Genomic DNA, 23,174 nt, shown 5'->3' on the forward strand with positions numbered 1-23,174 from the left:
TGTGATGTCCTGAAATTCTACATCCTGAGGTTTTTTTTCTATATAAAGTAAGTGAAGAAAAAAGCACCACCAAAAAATCCCTCTGTTTGAAATTAAAGCCCTGTGAAATAACACTGAAGTTCCTGTTTGTTGTGGCTGGGTCACAACTGCACTGGTGCTGCACAGGGCCTGGAGAGCCTCTGTGCCATGGTTTGGGAATGGGGGAGTGTCCATGGCCCAAAGTCCTCGAGTGAGGAAGTTGAGAAGTGACAGGTGGTGAGCGAAATTCAGTTTATGTGTTCGGGATTTTGAGAAGATCCACTTCACAGAACAAAGTAATTGTGTTTCCACTACTCAAATCTGCTTAACTATAAAAGTTGGTTGATTAATGGGTTGGATTTTTTTTACTGGATAAATGAACTGGATAAATGAAAATTATTTTTAAAATAACACGAGTGAGAGCCAGCCAGGAATCTTGTTCGTGATACTCCAATGAACATGCAGCTGCACACTTGCAGAGTGACTGTGTGCCTGTCACTCCCTCTGCCATTTCTTGTGGCTTCAGTTCCTGCTCAAGAACTGATTTCACATTTGTACTCAAAGAGTAAAACTGAAACCTTTACTCAACTTCCATGTAGATCTCTTTGCCTCCCAGTCCAGGCCTGAGTTTGTCCTGAAGCCTCTGCAAGAGTGGAAAATACAAAAGGGACGTGGGGTCTGTGGGCACAGAAACGAGGCTGCTTTTCCTTGGAGTAAACTTGAACTTTGGATCTTTCCTCCTGTGATCTGTCATTAGGAAATGGTCTTTTCCAGAGAGCAAAACAAAAAGAAGTTAAGAAAACAAATGAATTAAGAAGATTTAATTGAAGCTGTGTATTACAAGTTGACATTATACATCTGGCATTTCTGTTTATGTTTCTTCATTGGTACATTTCATTCTGATTTAATAAGTTCCTAATTTTGTGGGGGATTTTTTCAAGATTTCGAAGTGCCTGTGAAGAACAGCCTGTAGTAAAGTATTGTTCCCAGTTCAGCTGTACTTCATTTTTTTAATCAAATCTTTTTCTTTAGTGGATAAACTCACAAGATTAGAAAAGCCTCTTGAACTCCCTCATGTTTAGTTTGGCAAATATCCCACACACAATTACCCACAGAGAGCTACTTTTAAAAGACCTTTATTAAGGCTGTACAAAGTCAAGCACTCAGGAGTTAGGAAATGGCAGAACCAGGTTTGTGCATTGTGAGTTTGGGGAGTACATTACAGTGTCTGATCATTTCACTGATCAAAAACTGAGCTGACACTGCTCAGAAATTGTCCAAAACTGCCCAGCTTTGTGTGCCTGGTCTTGGAGAACCCTAATTTCTCTTTAGTTACAGGTAAATAGGTTTTTTAAGTTGAACTTCCAGTGTGGCACTGTGGTGTTGGGTGTAACCCTCGCGTGTGTTGGGGGAATTCTTTGTGCTCCGTGTGTGGATCCCCGTTCTTGACCTGAGCTCCCGACGTGCTGGGGAGGAGCTCGGAGCTGAAGCAGCAATTTCTGTTTCCACATTTCACTGGGAGGCCACACACGAGTGTGATTGGAGCCAGGAATCTGTGCCTCGGTGCTGAGCCCAAAGGAGCGTTTCTGTGGGGGCTGCAGACTCTGCTGCCCGATCTCCCTCCTGCTCTGTTCTCCCTGAGCTGTCAAATCTCACTCCATTCCCTCCCTCCAGGCCAAGTCATCCCTGTTCCTTCCCTGCTTCTTGGCAAAGAAACCCATGTTCAGCTGAGCATCTTTAAATGGCTTTTCTTCCCTGCTGCCTGTTTTCCATCTGGGTCTCTTTCTTCCCATCACCCTTGCAGGCTTGCTCTTCCCTCCTGCCTGTGCCAGCCTTTGGCCAGGGAATCCTGGCTGCCCGGGCCGGGCTCTGCCTTGCCATGGAGATCTCACTGTCCTGGATGCCTCTCCCCATGCCGCACAGAACTCACCTCCTGCTTCCTCTTCATTTTTTCTTCCTCTTCACTCCTTGTGGAGTTGGGAGTGACAAGTGTCACCCATCTCCTTTTTGTCTCCAGCTTCCTCCTGCTGTTCAGTGCAGTGGATTTATTTACAGTGTGGGACAGGCTTTTATATTTATACCATGTGGATTGCTTCTCAAACAAAGCAGTAGCACAATGCTGTTAATGTATCCGAAAGTGCTTCAGATTTTTTTGTTTCATTTTATCTTGAAAATCTAGAGTGCATAAATGCATTCTAAGGTATTTTAAACAGAGAGGCATGAAGGTAGTTAATTGGAAAAATAAGTTACTGTTAATTGAGCTGTGTGTCACACCCAGGACTGTTTGTCTGGCAGACTTGGCTCATGCTTTAAACTTCTGCACCTGCTAAAGAAGCAGAAAATTGGAAAGGCAGCTTGTCTGAGGAGCTTGTGATATTAAAGAAGGTACTGAAGGCTCAGACTCAGTGCAGGAAGCCAGAAAATTGTTTGAGACTTGGGAAATTATTTTATTTTTGCTTTTTGGAATGGTTAAAAATTATTAATCTTTTTTAAAAATATTATAAGAGAAGTGAATATGGAAGAGTTTACTAAGATACATGTGCCTGTTACCATTAACTTCCAGCACACATTGGCTTGTTTTTTTTTTCACAGGGACAGTAGTGGAAAGCAACCCAGTAGTCAGGATTAAAGCTCCTGGTCTATGTCCTAGACCTGTTTTTCTGAAGCAGTGTTACACGTGAAAGATTAAATTATTTGGGTTTGTTTTGTTTATGCCAGATATAAAGATAAATGAATGTCAGAACTGAGGTCGGGATCCTGATTGCAGTGGAGCTCAGCAAACAGCCATGTGAGCTGCTAATAAATGTAATTGGTGCTTCAAAAGGGCATGAGCAAATTTCATATCAGATCTGGGAGGGGGGAGGAAATTAGATGAAAAACTGAAGTAGAATTGACAGTTTTCTAAGTGAAAGGTATTAAATGGCCAAAAACCCAATAATTTTGCAATTGAGAAGGGGGACAACTTTGGCTAACTGCCCATCCTACTTCAGTGTTGAAATGAGGGGAAAAATTAGCTGGAAAGTAATATAAAACAAATAAGAAAAAGGGAAGTAGACAGCAATCCATTCAAAATGGGAGATAGGAAATGTAAAAAGTAAGGAGAGCACAAGCCAAAGGAAAAGAAAAACAAGGGTTGGAGTGCTCAGAGAGGGTGATGAGCTGGAGTTCAGAGGAAATCTGCAATAGAAGAACTGTTAAGAAACAGATGCAGGAGATAAAACCTAAGGATGATATAAGAGAACTGGAAAGGTGATGTCATTCCTTAGCAATGCTCAGGATTAAAAATTTAACAGTTTTTAATTCAGTAGGTCCAGAAACCTCGATCAGTGTTTGCAAGAGAGGAGCCTGGGGCAGTGTCTGAGCTGCTGCTGGGGGTGGTCAGTGGGTCAGGACAGTGGGACACTCTGGAAAGGGATGGAAAAGGAGATGGATGTTCCTGATGGAGCTTGGTGTGAGTCCTTTCATTCTGTGTTTTGGTTTCAGTTCTCTTTGGGCTCAGGGTGAGCTGGGTCTGGCAGGGCCCTGCAAAGCTCCGTGTTCCCTGACAGTCACACACTGCTGCAGTTCAACGAGAACCACAATGAAATGGGGATGCCCAAAGAGGGGTTCTGCACATTCAGTGGTTCCAGATCACTGAGGAGCACAGGTACAAAATCACTACTGATAAAACAACAAAAATATCCATAGCCAGGACCAGAATGAGTAACAGCTCCATGTACATTGCCAGTGCAGTCCCAGGGTAAAAGCCTAATGAATACGAATGTGTTCTTGTTTTTAATTACTGTTAGCTGTAAGTGATTATCCTTCTGTATGTCTCAGCTGGGAGAGTTGGGAATTTTGGATGCAATTTGAATATTTACATTCTACAAGAGAAGCTGAGTAATTGGAATGGATGCAAAAAAAAAAAAGGAATCAGAAATTACTGATGGAGTGTGAAAATGCCTTAGAGAGGGTGAGAGAAAACTCAGTTGGCTGAGTTTTTCTACCAGAATTGAGACTGTCTTGATTACAGTGCACTAGTACCTTCACAGGCAGAAAATACTGCACACTGCAGCTCTCTGATCTTAAAAAGCCACACAAGAATCACTAACTGGCAGTCAAAGCCAGGCAAATTCAAATTGGAAAAAGGCACAAATTCTTAAGAGAGAATAACTGTGTAATTTAGGAATGTGTCTTCAAAAACTGTGAACAGAACAATAAAAGTTATGATATTTATGCAAATAGCTCTTTTGTGGGTTTTTTTCCTCTCAGAGGTGTCATGGAGGCTCCTGATGAGGTTTCACAAGGAAGTTCAGCCAGCAGAGCAGTGGGGCACTGGTGCTGCTGAGCCAATGGTGCCTGAGCCGCTGCAGGGCAGAGCCTTCCCGAGGGCTGTGGTCACATTGCCCGAGGGTGTGATGGTGTTTCACATCGTGTGAATCCCATCCCCACCTGGAAAGGATCTGTGGCCTTCTAAGAGCTTTTGCACCATGCAGGACCTGGACACTTGTTAAGTTTAATCCATTTCCATGCCATGTAAATGAAGAGGAGTATCTGCACACGAATCTGATTCACGGGGGTAAATGCAGGGCAGGAACTGCCTTGTCCCTCTTCCACCCACGCTCCATAGGCAGCACAAGGCTGTTCCTGCCATGGGCATCCTGCACAGCAGGTACCTGTGCTGATGGGAGCCATGGGAGCCTTTCCCTGGGCTGTGGTGATGGGAAACTGCTGCAGGAAAAGTTGTGCCAGTGCATGGCTTACAGGAGGTGCAGCTGAGCTGCCCAGGACCTGCCCCAATTCACAGCATCCTAACGGGAACGTCCCCAAGGAGGAGACACCACCTTCTCTGAGATCACATCCAGCTGCCCATGGATCTCCGTGCAGCAGCAGGGAGCAAAGCACTGCCCACAAGGCTGGAAATAAGATTTGCCTGCCGAAGTCTCCAGGGATTAGGGAGGGAGCCCAAGGCAAGGCAGCCAAGCCTGGCCCTTTTGTGTATCACCTTCAAGCAGAGCTGTTTATGTGCATGACTAATGTTGGGTCATGCCTGGAACATGTGAACATGCTGACAACATTTATGTCACAACTGTAATGCATTTAATAAGCATCTCATTTGAATTATTAATGTACAGATCCCCCCAAACTATTTTTGTGTTATAAACCCCATAATTTATCTAAGTACAAGCTGCAAGTTCATAAATACAGCATTAAGAAGGTGGCTATTGCATAGCTGCTTTAACAAAATATCTTTTGTGGGTAAGATATATAGGCTTATTTGGAGAGGATTTAGCTGCTGGAGAGGGGCTTCTCGAGGAAGTTATATGATGCTTAGCTGCAGCAGACAGGGAATATAATTTCATTGTTTGTCCTGCTTGTCAGTAGGAATCAGTTTGACCTGACTGTGCTGTCTGATCTGAGCATCTCTTCAGCTCATTGTTCACCAGAGGCAGATTTATAAAACATCTGTACAGGAACGAGGCTGGAAGTGACACTGTGGGAGGAGAGCTGGATTAAAAACTGCTGTGCCAGTAACTGAAAAGGAGGCAGTGAAAATGCATGGCCTGAGAAGGCTGGTGAGGGATCTTTCCCTTCCCACAGCACATGGTGACAGTGCCTGTGCTGGGCAGCAGTGACATGGGGACACTGCTGATGTCTCACAGCCAGCCCTGCACTGGAGAGCTGGGGTAGCACAGCAGGGATGCAGTGCTGCAGCCAGGGAATGCTGAGGCTTGGAGCTGTTGTGCACAGAAGTGTTTTCCATCCACTGTAATCTATGCCCAGGGTCAGGTGGAGAAGTCGAGCCCTCTGTGAGGGCTGTTCTGGGCATCTCCAAGTGCAAAGATTGTTTGTGGGTCCCTGTGTGGGACATACACAGGCAAAGTACAGGAAATATCTGCAAGAGGCATGTGAACCGTGTCCTTCTCAAAAGAACACTTGCTGACTGTTTATTGCTGACTGACTCTGCAGATTAAATTTGCATGAACAGCAAAAAGGAGTGTGATGGGAGGGAACTTAACCTCAAAGAAACTCAGCAGCCAACACTCTGGATGTTTGAATTACATCTGAATCAAGCTCTTGATTAAATTTTAGCAATGTCAAAAGCTCAAAGCAGCAATTTTAATTGATGTCACTCTTTTTCCCCCTCATGTTGCTAAATTATCTGTTGCAATGTGCAGTGCATCCATGTCACTACATTAAATTTGCACGCAAAGAGGGGAGATTAGGCAATAAAGCCACAGGACAAACAGTGTGGAGTCAGGCATATCTCCTTGGCTTCATTCACTACTGGGTGTTTTTAAAAAGTGTTTCCAAATCTGAGTAAAACTGATTCCAGATGTGCTCATTTGAAGGATATAAAAATCACGCTAGCACCAAGATTTATCTGCATTCTGCACGGTACCTGAAGAGATAACTAGTCCCATCTTAAAAACAGAAGTGCTATAAACAATAAAAAGGCCACAGGCAAAGGTTTTAGTGCTTCAATTCCATTAGCATCCTTTCTTCCCACGTATTTCAGACTAATGTAGTTGGAGAATTCCTCTGAGGCTGCAGCACACTGGATCAGAGGGGCCTGGTAGGATGTGGGTCTCTTGTCGGGGCTGTCGGGGCTGGAGCCGTCCGTGGGTCGCTCCCCGATGTAGAGGAGGCTGCGCTCCTGCGTGTCCTGCTCCGTTTTGAACAGTTCGTACTCGGTGTGGGGCAGCTTGATTCCCAGAGCCACGCATCCGTTCGTGGGTGTTATATCCTGCTCCACCCCGGCGCTCCAGGAGCCCGCCAGCCCGCAGCTGCCCGCTTCCGAGGAGTTGAGCATCAGCACCGTCACCTGGTCCATGGGCGTCACCCGAGCCTGGGTGACTTTAAAAGCCAGCTCGGTGCCACCCCGCACCTTGGAGGAGGGGATGCCCTGCGTGTAGTGCCCGGAGGCGTAGATGGTGAAGGTGGGCTGCCTGCAGAGCGGGTCGGAGTAGTGATAGTAGTGCCCTTCCCAGGTGTGGTTGTGGCCGTGGAATGTGAAGTAGCGGGTGAGGAAGAGCACGGCCGGGCGCACCTCGCAGTGGGTGCTGACCCAGCTGCCGCTCAGCTGCATGGGCAGCGCGGCTCTGGCGGGCAGGATCGGGGGGTGATGCTCATCGGCCCTGGAGATAATCCCACACGCCGGGCAAGGGTGCACGTGGTGCTGCAGGAGACAGAAAATAACAGTTCTGCCAACTGGAAGCAAAAAAACGTCAACAAAAAAAAAAAAAAACAAAAAAAAGAACAACCAAAAAACCCCACAACCTTTCCAGAATATTTCAAAAGCTGCGACTCCCCTCGTCCACAGCAGGGCGCGGAACTGCGGGGAGCTTGGCAGAGGCTGCCGAGCAGATTAAGGGAGATAAAGCGCTGCCCTGCTCTTTGCTATTCTGGTAGCTGAAGGACAGCGGGCTGTGCCCGGCGGCCGCCCCGTGCTGAGGACAGCCCAGGAGGAGCCCAGGACAGGGACAGAGCCGCTGCCAGCACGGGCAGCGCTCCCTCGGGACATCCGCGGTGTTCCCCATCATTTTCCGTGGGTGAGGATGAGGGTGCTGGGCGGTGCCAGAACAGAACAACGCCGCGTTTTTTGGGAATGAAGGAGGCTGTGACACCCGGCCTGGGGCTGCAGCATCTCCAGGACAGCCCAAGGTGTTTCTGCCTCGCCCTCGGCCCGTTCCTGCCCGCGTTCCCACATCCAGGGATGCGGGGAAGGACCGGGATGAGCGGTCCAGGGATGAGGGGAGAGAGGGAGACCTGGGGTTTTCCCAGCAGCCAGAACGGGAGAAGGACCCTCTGCAGGAGGAGCCCTGACCTTCCCTTCCCCGCCCGTGCAGAGCTCTGAGTCGAACCAGCCCTTCCCCTGATCCGGTGCCAGCAGGGGTTTTGTGTAGCTTGGAATTTTTTCTTGTACTTCATATATCACAACTGATTTATTTTTAAATAAGCAGGGTTGGAACATTATGTAATTTTCTAGAACACGAGCTAATCTTTACTGAACTGTCATAGGCAAGAAGGTTAAATAACTCAGTAGTTAACTGTAGGGTGGGTAATTTACATGCAAGTTGATTGGAGTCTACTGTAATTTAGTCATTTTCAGCTTGCTTTACTGCTACTGTCACAGTAATGAGTGCTGACAGTACACAGTACATTATGGCTAAATAATCCCAGAAGTTGGCAAATATATATGCTCTCCTTAGGCAGGAAATTCTTTGATAATGAAAGGTAATTTGGGGAGAATGGGTTTCTTTAAAACAGATATAAATTTAAGGGGAAAAGACTGATATTTTCATAAAGAGAGTTAGAAAATAGTTCCTGACATAGCTGTGTAACTCACCAGCACAGGCAAATGGATGTCAGTTCACAGAAAATAAAAAATTTTAAAAAGAAAAAAAAAAGAAAAATCCTATGCCCAATAAAATTATCACTGCAGACATGGAGCCAAAACCTTTACTTGCTTAAACCAGTTGTGTGAAGTTATTTCTAATGTATGGCAGCTTCTAATTATCGCCAAGTGGTGACATCATGTGTGGGTCCGTTGGAGAGCTGTTGGCTGATTAATTACAGGGCTGCATTCAGAGAGTGAATTTCAATGTCTTTAGGTTTGATTTTAAATTAACTTTTAAAAGTGTTTATGTTTACCATCTGGTTTTGCTCATATATATGGTTTTGGCCCAAGATAACACAAGTTTAACCAATTTGAGAATGTTACTTTTGAGAGGGAGAGGGGTGTTGCTCTGTGTTTTTTAAAGTTCAATTGGTGTAGTTTGAGGTGTGGGGAAATGTTGCCCCAAAATAATTTTTTTTTTCATTTATTTCCCTTCTATTTGGCAAAGTTCAGAGAGGTTTTTTTCGCCCCATCTCACTGCTCCACCATTTCTGATTTGATCAACTTCGATTCAGACGGAAAGCTGCTTTCCTGGGAATAAACCAAGTTGCTATAAAGCAGAGAACAAAATAGATTAAAATGCAACCGAGTCTGCTGCTCAGTTTTATGTATGTCAAAATGAAAGTCTGATTTCTGGGTAATAACATTATTGTACTAGGGGCAATTCCTGCGCTACTGGCATTACACCAAGGGCTGAAGAGTTAATGGCACGTCCCTTGTTCTCTCAGCCTGGAGCACACCCCAGGGAGCAAGGAGAGGGCAGGGAGATGAAGGGCGGAGCAGATGAAGGGCAGAGCAGACGGGCTCCATGTGCCGCCTGAAGCCGTCACTGACTTTGGTGAGGGAAACAAGGAAACTGCATTTCCTAGGAAAACACGGCCAAACAAAAGCTGTTAACTCCAGGCCCGTGCCAGTGACAGTAGGCTTGTTTCCCATGTTGGTTTTGCTGAGCTTTTACCCACCCTGGTCCTGTTCTCCCAGGAAGGCAGAGGGTGAGCCCTACGTGCCCTGGAGCATCCTGAATCCCACCCCTACAGCCCCACACCGCCTCACCATCAGGACTGAGGGGGCCAAGTGCTGTCAGTCAGGGACATTGCTGGCATTGAACAGCCAGGGAATTGCTGTCAAAGCCCTGATGCCATGACGGTGCCGCACAAAGACCTCATCCTTACCAGGGCGCTCTGCATGGGGCGCTGGTAGCCGGTGGGGCGGTAGTGCAGCCTCTCCCCCCAGTCCGTGTGGATGTCCCCCAGGTACAGCTCCTCCACCAGCCGGCTCCCGCTCTGCTGCGGCTGCAGCAGGGGCTGGAAGTGCCTCTCCACCCGCACCAGGCTCAGCTCATGCATGGCAAAGCCCAGCGCCGCCGTGCAGTCGCGCTCCGTCCTGGCGCTCAGCACCTCGTACAGGGCTCCGGGCGCCCAGGAGCGCCCCGGCGGCAGGAACCCCGCGCAGCCCTCGCCAGAGGTCTGGTTGATCCAGGAGGCCACCTCCCGCATGGCCCTCTGGCTGTGGAACACGATGCCCACTTTGTGCAGGTGGTAGTCGGCCTCGGTGGCCCCGCGGGTGATCCAGGAGGCCTGGCGCAGCCGGAGCTTGCCCTTGATGACCAGCGAGTAGGAGGGGTCGCGGCAGGACGGGTCCCAGTAGTAGAACTGAAGAGCCTTGAAGAGCCGGTTGGTGTAGAAGAGGTAGGATCGGGTCAGGAACTCGGGTCCCGGCCGCACCTCACACCTGCGGGGGAGGCAGAGCTGAGCCACGGCGGAGCGGGCAGAAATAAATCCCCCCCAGGACAGGCGGGGTGCGGGAGGACAGGGGCGAGCAGAGGGAGAACAGCTTCCCGGGAAAGAGCCTCCCACACGTGATGGCCACCCTTGGGTGGTTTCACAGTCTGGGCATCGGCTACTACAGCCTGAAAGTGATGGAGAGAGGATCTGACACTTCAGGCACGTCCGCAGGGAGGTGTGCGGAGGGCAGCGGGGATCCGGGCTGCATCCCCATGGGGAAGAAACAAGAGGCTCTGGGGACACCCGGGGGGTCCCAGCCCTCTCCAGATGAGAATGAGGGCTTGGGGAAGGGGAGAAGGAAACTCTTCCTGTTGCCTCTCAGTTTGCTGTACCGAGGGTGGGCAGGAGCTGCGCTGAGGGGCTGGAGGCTCTGCGAGTCCGTTCCGAGGTCCTCCAGAGGTCAGGGGATGCGGCCCCAGTGGATGAGGGTGCCTTCCCAGGAGAATGAGGTGACTTTCCCGGGGTGTTAAGGGCGCGTTCCCGGGGATCTGGGGGGCGTTGAAAGGGATGTTCCTTCCCAGGGTATGGAGTGTCCTCCCAGTGGTTTAGGGGCGCGTTCCCAGGGTCTAGAGTGCCTTACCCGGGGTTTGGGGGTGCCCTTCCCGGGGTTTGGGGGTGCCTTACCCGGTGGAGACCCAGCGCCCCTCCAGGCGGGGTGGCAGCCGCGCGGCGATCCCGGCGCTGTCCTGCAGGTGGCGCAGCTGCTGGCGGCAGTGCGGCTCCGCGGCCACGCAGGCTGCGGGACACGGGGGGAGAGGGGTCAGTGGGGTCAGTGGGACACGGGGGGAGAGGGTTCAGAGGGGTCAGAGGGGTCAGTGGGACACGGGGGAAGAGGGTTCAGAGGGGTCAGAGGGGTCAGTGGGACACGGGGGAAGAGGAGTAAGTGGGATCAATGGAACACGGGGGGAGCAGGACATGGGGGGAGCGGGACACGGGGGAAGGGGTCAGAGTGGTCAGCGGGACACGGGGGAAGGGGTCAGCGGGACATGGGGACAGCACGGAGCCGAACCCCCCGACCTTCGAGCCCCCCACAGAATGAACGGACCCCGGGCGGGCTCACTCAGTAGAGAACTCCTAGCTAAGGACACAGGGGTTTTATTTCACTCAAATTTTCCGACTTGAGTTTAATCTGAATCCAACTGGTTTTTAGATGAAATCTTCAAATAAAACCGAGGGTGCTTTGTTCGTGTTCTCCCCCCCTCGTGCTATTGTTGAGGCAGTGGCTGGAACGGGGAATTACAGCATGGGAACGCTGGCCTCGCCTGTCGCCCGCCATAAGGACAGTAATTCTGTCACTTACCTCATTTCCCATAACAACGGATGTTATTGGCTTAGGGAATGTGTGAACACTCAGCTAAATCCTGAAGACCTTTGCATGCACACACACATACGTACATATATTCCTACATATTAATTCGCTCTACTTAAGCACTCTGCAGCACTCATTGCAGGCTCGCTTCTCTAAGAAACTTGGGATTTCCCTCTTCGTGGCACCACGGAATGAGCTCTTGGTGAAGCTCCTCCTGAAACCCCCCTGATTCTCTGTGGTACAACTGACCCTGGTCCCAGCCAAGGCTTTATGAGCCCAGGTGGGGTTCCTTTGCTCCAGCTGTACTTTGCATTTTACCCAGGGGTGTGCTGGACATTTTGAAGCCAACTCTTATTCACTCCATACCAATGTTGGGACACAGGTTGCTTTCCAGCTTGGCCATCAGCTGGAACAAAAGATCCAATATATCTATGTGTCGCCTTCCCAGAGAAGGAGGATGTGAAAGGTTTGCACACCCCATGCTTCTGTCAAGGAGATGAAGACACAGAGCCACAATATACAAGCTCTGGACCAAGTCAAGTGGGAATTTGGTAATTAAATGTCTGCTGTGCAAGTCAGAGGCTCCTGGAGAGGGAGGCCCACTAAATCCCTCTAAAAGGAGAGGGATTTCCAGTCAATAACTTCAGACTCTTGTCTGATGGACAAATCCAGTCACTTCACTATGGTGCTGCCATTTGTGAAGGTTTTACAGGTCACTTGAAATGTATTTGTGTAGACTTAAGCACACAAAGCCTGAAGTACCACAAAAGGAATAAACACATGGAAGGAGAAGCCCCCAGTGAAGCAGGACAGCAGTACCCAAAGGCCAGGGAAATCAGCCTTGTGTTTTCTGGTACCTCGCCCTGCACTGGAGTGCATGAAACAGCTGGAAAGACACATTATTAGAGTTCAGGGCTCTCTTGGGAGCAGACTCACAACTGCACTGTTCTTACCATCCTTAAGGGCTGGACGAGGTGAGCAGGCACAGCCAACTCCTTCACAATTGCTTGCACTCGTGCTTCCTAAAACGCAGTTCCTGTGATTCTTCATGTGAAAATGGGAAAATACGGGATGACAAAACCCACTGCTATTAGTTAAACCTCTAATTTGGCAGCTGCAGCATGTGTGAGGCTGCCCCATGGGTGCCTTTTTAGGAGAGGCATTAGGAGCTGGGGATCTGTATCCTCATCCCAGCTCTGCCATGACTTTTCTCTGGTGCTGTGTGCTCCCTACTCCCAGGACTCTTTTTTTAAACTCACGTGCAGAATATGCCAGAATTCATTTGACTGCCCTAAGAGGCCTAAATACTGGAGACTCATCAGAACAAGGGCAGTCCCAACTGAACCCCACTTCAAACAAGCACAAAGTTATTACCCTAGAGAACACAGTAAACTAAAAAATAACTGTATTTGTATTAGAGGTAATAATGGACATAAGGGTCAGATTTGCACTTGCCCATAACTACAGAAAGACTCCAGAGGTATCAGTGCAGTCTATAGATATATAGAATGCAGCTATAAAATATTCACGATATAACCCAGTCAACTCACAAACTGAGCTCTGAGTGTGTTTATTGCAGCAGAAGCTTCAATATCTCACTGAACCCTTCGTGCTACTCTTGGCAGAAACACTAATAGTCTACATTGTTTGGGAGCAAAGACACTTTGGCAATGCAATCACTGCATTTTGACACATTCAATGCAAAAGGGAATTTTTATAATCGGGATCAAACTTCATGGGAAAAAAAACAAAACCCCCAGAATGTAAATATTTGACATGATGGGAATTCCTAGGGATTTTGTCTTACTTAATTGTGCACAAGACTCCAAGCTGGATGCATCCTTAAACCAAAAGCTATTGGCTTGTGTCCAAATTTTGTGGCTGCTTTTTTCTCTCTCAAATACTCCAGCTCCACCAGATCCAAACATCCTTTCAAGCTGGAAAAGTTCAGTCCCAGACCTAAAATCTGTAGTTGGAGCACTTCTCTATTCCAAGAGCAGCATGAAGTGGCTGTCAGTCATATGTCACTCAGTTTCTCAGCCCCTGGTTAAGTGCATCAGAGCAGCTCCTCTATCTTAAGAGAGACACAAATTAACTGCTCTACAGAGTTCTCAGGCAGGAGGAAGGAATTATTCACAATTCATCTTCAAGACAAAAATCCTCATTCATAGGAAAATCTAAAAAAATGCCTAGCTGTGATCTCTTCCCCTCGCTCACTCTGCCATCTGTGTGTATCGATTAACCACGAGAGTTTCCAGCACAGCCCTTAGACAAAACAGGGGCTTTTCCCAGCTTTCCAATGCGTGCTGCATCCCAAAAACAGCCCAAAGCCTCGGAGCAAGGGGGCTGCACAAGCACTCAGGAGTGGCAGAGCCAGCTGCTCATCACCACAATCAGCACAAACCAAGCCTTGAGCCAACAGCACCAGCAGCAACTGCTCACCAACTATTCCAACCCTCACTTGTATCAACCACTTCCAGGAAAATCAGACCCACGGCATCAAGTGATAAGAAGGGCAGAATTGGAAATTTTCAAGTTCTCCCCAGAGTAAATTGTTGGTAAAATTAAGGTGAAAGATTCCGAGGCAACGGCCAAGTCTGGAAATGAAAGCCTTGTGCTACACGAGTGCTGTGTGCTCCAGATGCAGAGCCACTTCTCACTTCTAAAGGAAAAAACCATCAACCAAGAGAGAAATGCTGTCATATTCCTCCTTGGAAACAAATCTTGCTTGTGCTCCCCCAAGCAGATTGACTCTGGAAAAAAGCAAAGTTGAGTCACACATCTGTTTCTTCATAAATGGAGGAGAAAATGCATATATTACAGTTTGCAGCAAATTAGTTACTGTGCATCAGCTCTTCTCCAGAGCTAGATTGTTTAATCTGTTACATGTTATTGCCTCCTATGGCCAGAATTTATCATTCCCATTTATAATTCTAATGTTTCAGTTAGTCACCCATTCACAGGGATAAGATCAGGGCCTGAAGTCATGGAGCATTACACATTTCTTCAGTTAGAGATGACATAAAACCTTTGATATTTTCTGAGGAATGTTCAGACTGCAAAGAAATAGACAATAAGGAATGTATCAATATATTTTGCATAAGTGAATTACACTTTTCCACACAGACTCCATTAACACAGCAAAACAGCGTTTCTTTAACATTTTTCTCTCCTGAGAACACACAGAATGGATTTTGGGTTAGCCACTAAAGGAATAAGCATTCTTTTAAAAGCAAACAAGATGGTCGTATTTAGCAAATCAATTTTTCTTGCATTTGTGTGGAGGTTAAGTTAGTGGTGCTTTTAATTCACTCAGAAATATGCATTCCCAAGAGCACAGCTCTGTGGGAAGAGATAAATTTTATATTATAATATTATAAAGTTATAAAATTTAAATATAACCCACTGGGGATGGAAAACTGTATCACAGCAGAACCTTGCATTTTGCCTATATGCAAACTGAACACAGTTCAGGACAGGACTTGAGCACATGCTTAAGTCTAATTGGTTTCAGTGAAACTTAAGCGTGTGCTTGAAATTAAGCCAGTGCATGAGCATTTTTCCTGATTAGTAATGCCTCCCTGAACTGAAGCCAGAATGTGGTCAAGTGGTTGAGGGAAGATGCCAGTGCTTTCACTGGAGCACTGTTTGGTTTCTGGAAAAGTTTTTCTATTATTCATCCCTTCTCTTATTTGTCTGTAAAATGAGTGCATTCACATTTAGCTGTTTCACCAGTCTGGTGCTCAGTTCACGATATTCATAAAACGCTCTGAATTCACTAAATGTTTCTCAGTTGTGCCTTCAGGGCTGGCACAGTAACTGCATTACCCAGGAACTATCACTGCAGAGCATCACCTTGAGTTTCCTCTGCACAGCTGAGCATAATCATGCATGAAATCCTGCAGATCCTAAGAGGAAACTCAGCCGACTCAAAAGTCCCAAGTAGTTTATGATTTTAGAGAAGTTTTCAAAACATACTTTCACCACATACTTTTAGCACAATGGCAAAGGAACTCAGACATCCCATTCCATGGTTTTAGCCTGGCTTTGTTCTAAGGCTGTGAGCACTGCCTGATCTGTCTCATCCACAATTAAAATAGTGAAGGGCTTGTGGTGAGTTGCCTGGAGGTTTTTAAGGGACTAGAGAAGTAAATATTTTGCTCTTGGAATCAGGGAATCATGTATTTTTCTTGTTAAGTGTCATGTCCAGTGACAGATGACAAGACAGATGGGATTTGTGGTAGGGAAGGGGAGGAAGGAGAAGTACCTCAAAGATCTTCAGTATAAACTACATTTAAATAAAATGGCTTCTTAAAACTGCCTATCTGGCTGTTTATCCCAAAGACAACCAAGCCTAACACTGCAAATGGGATTCAAAGGCTGGATCCCAGTTTTACTGGAGTCTGGAAAGGTGCCATCAGCACCTTATTCAAAAGATGCCCATCCCCATAAACTGACAGAAAACTCTCTGAGGAAAGAAGGAGAAACGGGATAGGGGGAATGACAGAATGGTTTGGATTGGAAGGGACCTTACAGATCATGATATTCTCAAATGGGCTGAACTAAGCCGGACATGTAAGAGCTGGCACAGAGGACTTGTGATGACAAACCAAAGCACGAGAGGCAGATGTGAGTCCACCCTCCCAAGAGCTGTCCTGCAGCTCATGCTCACCCAAACACCACTCTTAGGTTGCACAACAGAGCTGCTCTACTCACAACACCCTTACTGCCCTGACAGAGACAGGAGCCATTTCACTTCATGTTCCTCCCTCTCACCCCCACATGCTGCACAGACTCAGACCAGTCTATGCTTTTTTTACAGCTAAACTGGTCAGTGTCAAAAGATTTACTGGAGAACAGAGCAGCCCAATGGCCTCTGCTGGCCCAGCCACTGTGGTCAGCTCAGGGGTCCCTGGCCCTTGGATCAGAGCCTGCTGCCAGCCCTGCACTGGGCAGCCCAGCCAGGGACAGGAGAGAGGGCAAGAGGGTTGAGAACAGGGCCCTGCTGTGAGCCAAAATCTGAGGGCAGCATTAACATACCTTGACTTGTGTTAAACTCTGATCACTATTAGCTATGTAAGTTTGGCACAGGTAAATATATAACCAAAACCCAAAAGGAAAGAAAGGTGATGTTAGAGCTTTTTTACTTGAGAACTGTTGAAAGTTCGAATTTCAGTTTGGTGAGATAGGTGAGACCACAGTGAGATCTCCAACTCCCTGGGTGCCTAAAGAGTGGGAGGCTGGGAAGAGCACATGGGAGGAAGCATTTGTTTTCCAAAACAAAAGCAAGACAATTCAGTCCAAGGCTGAACAATACCCCGGGGGTACTATCATGATTCAGTTAAATTCTAACCAGAATTCACATTCTTACCAAATGGCAAATATTACATCTATATTCCTTAGTTCAGATGAGTTGGAAACCCAACAGAAAGTTGGATGTGGATGTGAAGTTAATGCCACACTGTTTTGAATGTGTAGAGCACCCACGCAGGTTTTGGCCATGCCCCTGAACCCCTGCACAGACACTTTATTAGTGGCTATCGTGGCCATTTTTAATAGTGATGGCTAAGCATATTCTTTCCTGGAGTGCTTTGAAGAGCAGAACCAGTAATCAGCCATGGCTTGGCTATAAAATATCAACCTCATTTCAAATGTCTAAATCACTCACATGGACCAAGAGTGCAGAGAGGACCACCCACCATATAATATTAACATAAATACAGCATTTACCCAAAGCAAAATGAGCAACTGGAACTGGCTGGATTTGAGAGTAGAACAACAAAAAATTATGAGGGGGTGGGAGGGATTGAGTTACAAAAGAAGATTAAAAGAGCAGAGTACATATAGCCTAGCTGAGCAAGATGGATATGATAACAGCCTATAAATATTCACAAAGCACAAACACCAAGGAAGGGATGGAATTCCTTGCAGTGAATAAAAAGATTCTGTTGGGAGTGAATGAAGAGAGGGAAAACATGTGGCTTGTATGGCAGGGTGAACTTCTCGAGGCACAATGTAGTAGGCAACATAAGTCCACTTGCTTGGCAGGATTTGAGGGATTGAGCAAAGCATTAGTTCATCAGGGAACAACCCACTCTTGGCAGGGAGCTGGCGGGATAATCTGAGTGGCCTTTCAGTCTCCCACTGCCATGGAGCTGTCCCAGTTCCCTGCTCCCACGGGGGACAGCTGCTGTCCTGTGTCAGCACATTGTTCACTGTTCTGCTCTTCAGAATCCCTGCCTGGCCTCCGTGGGACTAGAAATGAGGGCTGGATGCACAAAGGCATTTAGGGACGTAGAGACCTAAGCAACTGCAATAGGTACTAAACTGCTGGACCCAGCTGGGAATCCCAGCAAGTCCCTGCCATGTCAAGTACTCACTGCTGAAAATCCAAGTCCAGGAAATTAGGTTATAAACCCACTAAAGCAAGAACAATCCTTTTGTTCTCTCTTTATTTAGCACCTAACACAACAGGACTCTTGGCGCTGCTGCAAGGATACTGTTTATAGTAATAAAAATAGGATCTAATAGGATCTAATATTCTGAGGCTACTTGGCTCCTGTGAAGCCAAGGATGAGAGGAGCATTCAAAAGCAGTCATAGCAGAAGGTATCCTCAGGAAAAAAGCTCTGCAGAAAGGAGGGAAACTGATCCAGAGCCCACACCAGCAATACCCACACGTTTAACTTAGAGTCACAAGTGGCCACAGAAAAAGGTTACTTGTTCAGCTGGAGTACAGAATTAAAGTTACTTCTAACATGTGTTTTGGGGTCTGGGTGTGGTTTCTAGATAGCCTGAAATTTCAGTCTGCTGTTTTGCCTGTCCACATTAGCCAAGTTTTGATGTGTTCCAGTTCTCCTAAACTCTGCCGACAGATGCTAAAATCAAAGCTGACATTCAACCTACGTGCTGCATAATCTAATAACAAGACTTGTGCTACTCAAAACCAACAAACTCTGGGAGCTTTTCTGCAGCAAAACCTTGCTGTCATTTATATTTTCATCTGTCTTTTCCAGGCAGCTTAAGTGGGAAAAATGATCTTTCTTTTTCTCTGAAAAGCTTTAAAAATAACATGTCATTGTGTTTTTGTATCAACAGGGGAGAGCCAAGTCATAACCTGCCGTGTCCAGCACTTGTGGATTTAGTGAGAGTGTGAACAAGGTGAATCCAATTGTCTCAGTAGGGAGCTTGGTGTATACATTGATCCCAGAGTGCCAGGAGAAAGCTGTTTCCAAAGACCACAGTCTTGGAGTTAGACAAGGCCAAAATGTCACACATTTGTCAGTGTTTCTTATTAACCCAGGAGAAACCATGGGGGACTTTTTCAGTGCTTGACATCCACTGGAGTTTAAAGCATTATTTTAAAATCTAAACTCAAGCAAATCTCTTCAAGCACTCTGTGGTGAGATTTCTCCTGTTGTTTTATGTCCCCTCACATCAGCTGTAAGTAGAGGTTTCACCAATCCAGATATCTAACAGTGCCACAGGAGCTGAGCTTCTTTGCAGCATTCAGTTTCAGCTGAATTCAAACTGTGATGATTCAATAAGCTACTGACTGAAAATGAGAAAACACCACCATGAAAGCTACAATTATCACACCATCACCCTGCTAAAACTCAAAAATAATGGTGAATTTCAACCCTCTTATCACCCTGAAGCTCTGGCATTACAAATAGATATCGGAGCTTCTCTTCTAAGACACAGAGAAAGAACTTTTCTAATTCTGCGTTTTAAATCATGAGACCTTTTAACTCCTTAAAGAAAAAAACCCCACAGATTGCAGCTTACTAACCCCTCAGATCTTACACAATTTAAAATGGGAAGAGAAGGAGCTGTTCCATGAATCATATTTTCAGTTTCTGGCAGCACTCTTAGCCTACAGAAGAAGGGTTACACATTGAAATTCTCACGTTCTCACTGTCAGTTTCTTGGGATTATTATATCTGAGATACACCATCTTAAAATCAGGAAGTTTCTCTTCTTTCATACCTTTATCTTCCTCAGCAAATGAGTAAGAAAACCAAAGCACTTGTGAAAGAGCATTGTATAGGTGCTTCCTAATTTTGAGGTTGATTTTAGCAGTGATTGTATCTCAGCCCTGAAAGCATTGTCTTTAAAGATGACATATGCTCTGTTGTGGGGAAACACAGGATCCCACTGAAAGCAAAACCTCTTCCAAACTTTGTTCTGCCAGATGCAGCCTCCCCTAGCATTGGATTCCAGCGTTGGTTTTCTTCACAGCAATTTCTGGCTTTTGAAAATCTCCTTACTCAACAATTTGTGCTTGTGGGGAAAATATAGAAACCACACAATACTTTTTTCACTTGTGCTTTTTTTGCATCTCAGCCCTGTTTTTATCTATATCCATATACTTTGAAACGTGGCTAACCCTATAATTATTGAAAGAAAAAATAGAGTTATATCACACGATCCAGCATAGCACATTAGTTGTTGATTTTTTTTGGCTGGCTTGAGAAATGAAGAATAAAAACCACCAACATGGAAAAAAAAATTAGCTAAGTAAACATTATCCAAATAAATATTTGAACCAAAGACAATGGTGTTTGTTTAACAGTAAGAACAGATATATTATTATGTAAATAGACACACATCTCTATGCTGGAAGTAGTTTTATCACTTATGGGATTGTCCTGTTAATCTCTTAACTGAATGCAACTGGTGATCTTATCTTACCTTAACACTGCCACTTTCAAACTTAAACACTGAAAGCAAGAATAGATCTTTTATGTTAAAACCATGTAGGAGAAGATACACATGAAAAATATCAGTGTGCTGTTATAGGAATGTAGAGACTTTAATGAAAGCTTAGGTAAAACTCAGCAAGTCTCTGGGGACATTTCCAGGAATGAGTGATTCTTTTCTGGAGGAGACTCCAAAGTCAGATCCAGTTACCTAACTAAAGTGGTTTTTCAACTAATTATGCACTGGTGTCATGCTCATGCAAATGTTCAGCCTCATGCAAAATGCAGAATGCTAGTCTTGCTCACAGTGAGCAAAGCTTGCTTTGATTTTAATGAGTTCTGGGTCTGACTTAGGTATTTAAACAGTTATTTTGAGGTTCAGTTTCCGTTCTTACTGTAATCAATGGGACTTCTCTCACTGACATCAGATGCAAGAAGCAGAGAGTTTAGGTTAGACTGGACTAAGAGAAACTACATGAGGATTTAAGAAAGAATAATTCTAATTAGACTTCAGTGAGTAAACTTACATAATGCAGTGTAACAGATCCCTGAGCAGAGCAACTCGAGCTAATAAGATACTTAGAGAATTCATATTTCTCAGCTTTATTTTGCAAGCAATGCACAACAAAGATCCCACATAAGGAGAACAGGAAAGTAACTCTACAGAAGTGCCCTGCTCAGAGATTTCCTTCTGTAGTCTGGTCCTTTACACTTAATGCAAGTAATGTCCAATAGCTGTCACTACATGGTTCTTCTGCCTTGATCACTGAGCTGGAGAGGCAAACCAGTGTGGTATTTGCTGCCCAAAACCTCAGCTGAGTGAACTAAGTGATAGAAAGAGCAGTAGGAAACCAAGTGCCTGGATTTTCAGTGTCCAGACTGCACGAGGCCCTCAGGAACATCCTCCCAGCCCTTTTTTTTTCACCTGTCCCTTCCATTCAGGAGTCTCACCCAAGGGTCTCCTCTGCATTTCCTAGGAAAATACTGTCTGAGGATGGAGGTGTCTCCCTCAGACTCTGCTCCTTGTCGTAAAGAGAAATAATTTTGTGATTTTTTTCACAGCACAGTTGCCTTTGTTCTCCCATATGGTCTCTTAAAGCCAGAACCTTTTCTTCTGAAACTGCTCCAAGAGCCGTGGGGTTGAAAGATGCCTGTCTGAAAGGGAGCCGCAAAGATGCAGCTTGCTCTGCTCCGAGAGTGTCTGCACAGCTGGGGCTCTGCCTCGTGTCCCTGGAGCAGGAGGCTACTTGGGAGGTTGTCCCTTGCAGGGCAGGTGCTGGATCCTCCCAGGGAGTATTCACAACTCCAGTGAAAATCACCTCCAAGCCATTCCTGCAGCTAAACTCTGCCCGATGCTCTCCACGCACCACTCTCGGAACAGGAACGAGTTGCGATGGCCCGACTGCCTCTGGGGAGGGGGCAGCGACCCCAACCCCTCCGAGAAACTCGAGTGAGAGGCAGAGGCTGAGCCCCAGCCCAGCACCTCCCTGGGCAGCTCAGCACCGCACCGCCAGCCCTTCTGGCATCTCTGCACGGCGCTCACTCGGAAAAGGCTTCAGCGGTTCTGTCCCCGCTCCCGCTCCCACAGCTCGGGGCCAGCAACCTGGGGCTCCGGGGCGCTCCCTGCCCGTCCCTGCCCCGGCGAGCGGCCGTGGAGCTGCAGAGCAGCACGGAGGGGAAACTCTGCCCGGAACGGACGGGCAGCGAGGGTGGGGAAAATCTGCCCGGGCCAGGTGGGCACCAAGAGTGAGAGAAACCGTGCCCGGGCCGGCTGAGCGGCGAGCGGGGAGGTCCCGGCGCCAGGTGCCTCCTGCCCGGGCGGGGGCACCCCGGGATCCCGGTCCCGGCGCCGGCCGGACCGAGACCCGCCGTCCTGGTCCTCTCGTCCCCTCCTCGCCGCTTCTTTGCGCCCTCTCTGCACTCCCCTTGCATTTTCCTGCATCCTCCTCCCCGGTCCGCTGCGCTCTCCTCGCACACTACTCGCACACTCCTCACCGTCCCTCTGCGCTCTCCATAAAGTCAGTCCCGCTGCACTCCCTGCACCCTCCTGCCCCCTCACCGTGCCCGGTGCGTGAGGGAGGTGACGGGCACCCTCATGAGGGTGCGGCCCCGACTCCGCCACCCGCTCGCCCTCCCGTCCTGTCGGCACCGGCCGCCGGTGGCACCTACCTAGGAGCAGCCCTGCGAGCCACCAGCCCCGGAGCATGGTGCCCGCTGTGTGTCCCGGCCAGAGGCGCGCTCGCCGCCGGTGCCCGCGGAGCTCAGCGGGGCGCGGCGCCCGGCGGTGCAGCCATGGGCCCGCGGCGGCGGCACCCCGGCTCCAGCCCGCAGGCGTCCTGCTCAGCCCGAGCCTCGCGAAGGGAAAAGGTGGAGGGGAGGGCGAAAAAAGAAAAGCGTGTATTTTAAAATAAAGCACCGCAGCCCACCCCGCCTTCGCCGCGGAGCGCGTCCCCCCGGCTGCTGATGGCTTTAATGGAGCTTGGCAGCCACAGGTTCCCGCTGCCAGAAGAGGTGGAGACTCCGCCGCCTGCGCCCCACATGCGGCCGCGCACCGCACACGCGGGGGAGGAGGAGGAGGAGGAGGAGGGGAAGGAGGGGAAGGAGAAGGGCAGCCCCGGCCCGGCACCACGGAGCGAGGTCGGCACCAGGTCTCCCTCTGGGAGCGGCCCCACCTCACCCCACCTGCGGCAGAGGGGCTGCCCTGGCCCCCGAGCTCTTGGAGGACTTTAGGGGCTCGGGGATGCCATGAGGAGATCGTGCCTCTGTGTCCGCGCCATGAGGGGATGGTCTGGTTATGCCCATACCATGAGGGGATCATTGCTCCATCCCCACGCCATGAGGGGATCATTGCTCCATCCCCACGCCATGAGGGGATCATTGCTCCATCCCCACGCCATGAGAGGATCATCACTCTATCCCCATCCACGAGGGATTCGTCCCCATGCCGTAAGGGGATCATCCCCATGCCATGAGGGGATCATT

At 47.8% G+C, this 23,174-nt stretch overlaps 1 protein-coding gene across 1 annotated transcript; it reads right to left on the reverse strand.

Annotated features, from left to right (window-relative positions):
- Positions 1-5,074: 5,074 nt before the first annotated feature.
- Positions 5,075-22,708, reverse strand: APCDD1L (APC down-regulated 1 like). The gene is made up of 4 exons (XM_088175189.1): positions 22,362-22,708; positions 10,807-10,918; positions 9,571-10,129; positions 5,075-7,177 (listed from the first exon to the last, which is right to left on the reverse strand). The coding sequence occupies exons 1-4, from the start codon at positions 22,396-22,398 to the stop codon at positions 6,413-6,415; spliced, it is 1,473 nt and encodes a 490-aa protein (XP_088031315.1). The 5' UTR covers positions 22,399-22,708; the 3' UTR covers positions 5,075-6,412.
- Between the last annotated feature and the right edge of the window lie 466 nt (positions 22,709-23,174).

This window comes from Sturnus vulgaris, chromosome 17, assembly GCF_052056855.1.
Source record: "Sturnus vulgaris isolate bStuVul1 chromosome 17, bStuVul1.hap1, whole genome shotgun sequence".
Classification (NCBI taxonomy): domain Eukaryota; kingdom Metazoa; phylum Chordata; class Aves; order Passeriformes; family Sturnidae; genus Sturnus; species Sturnus vulgaris.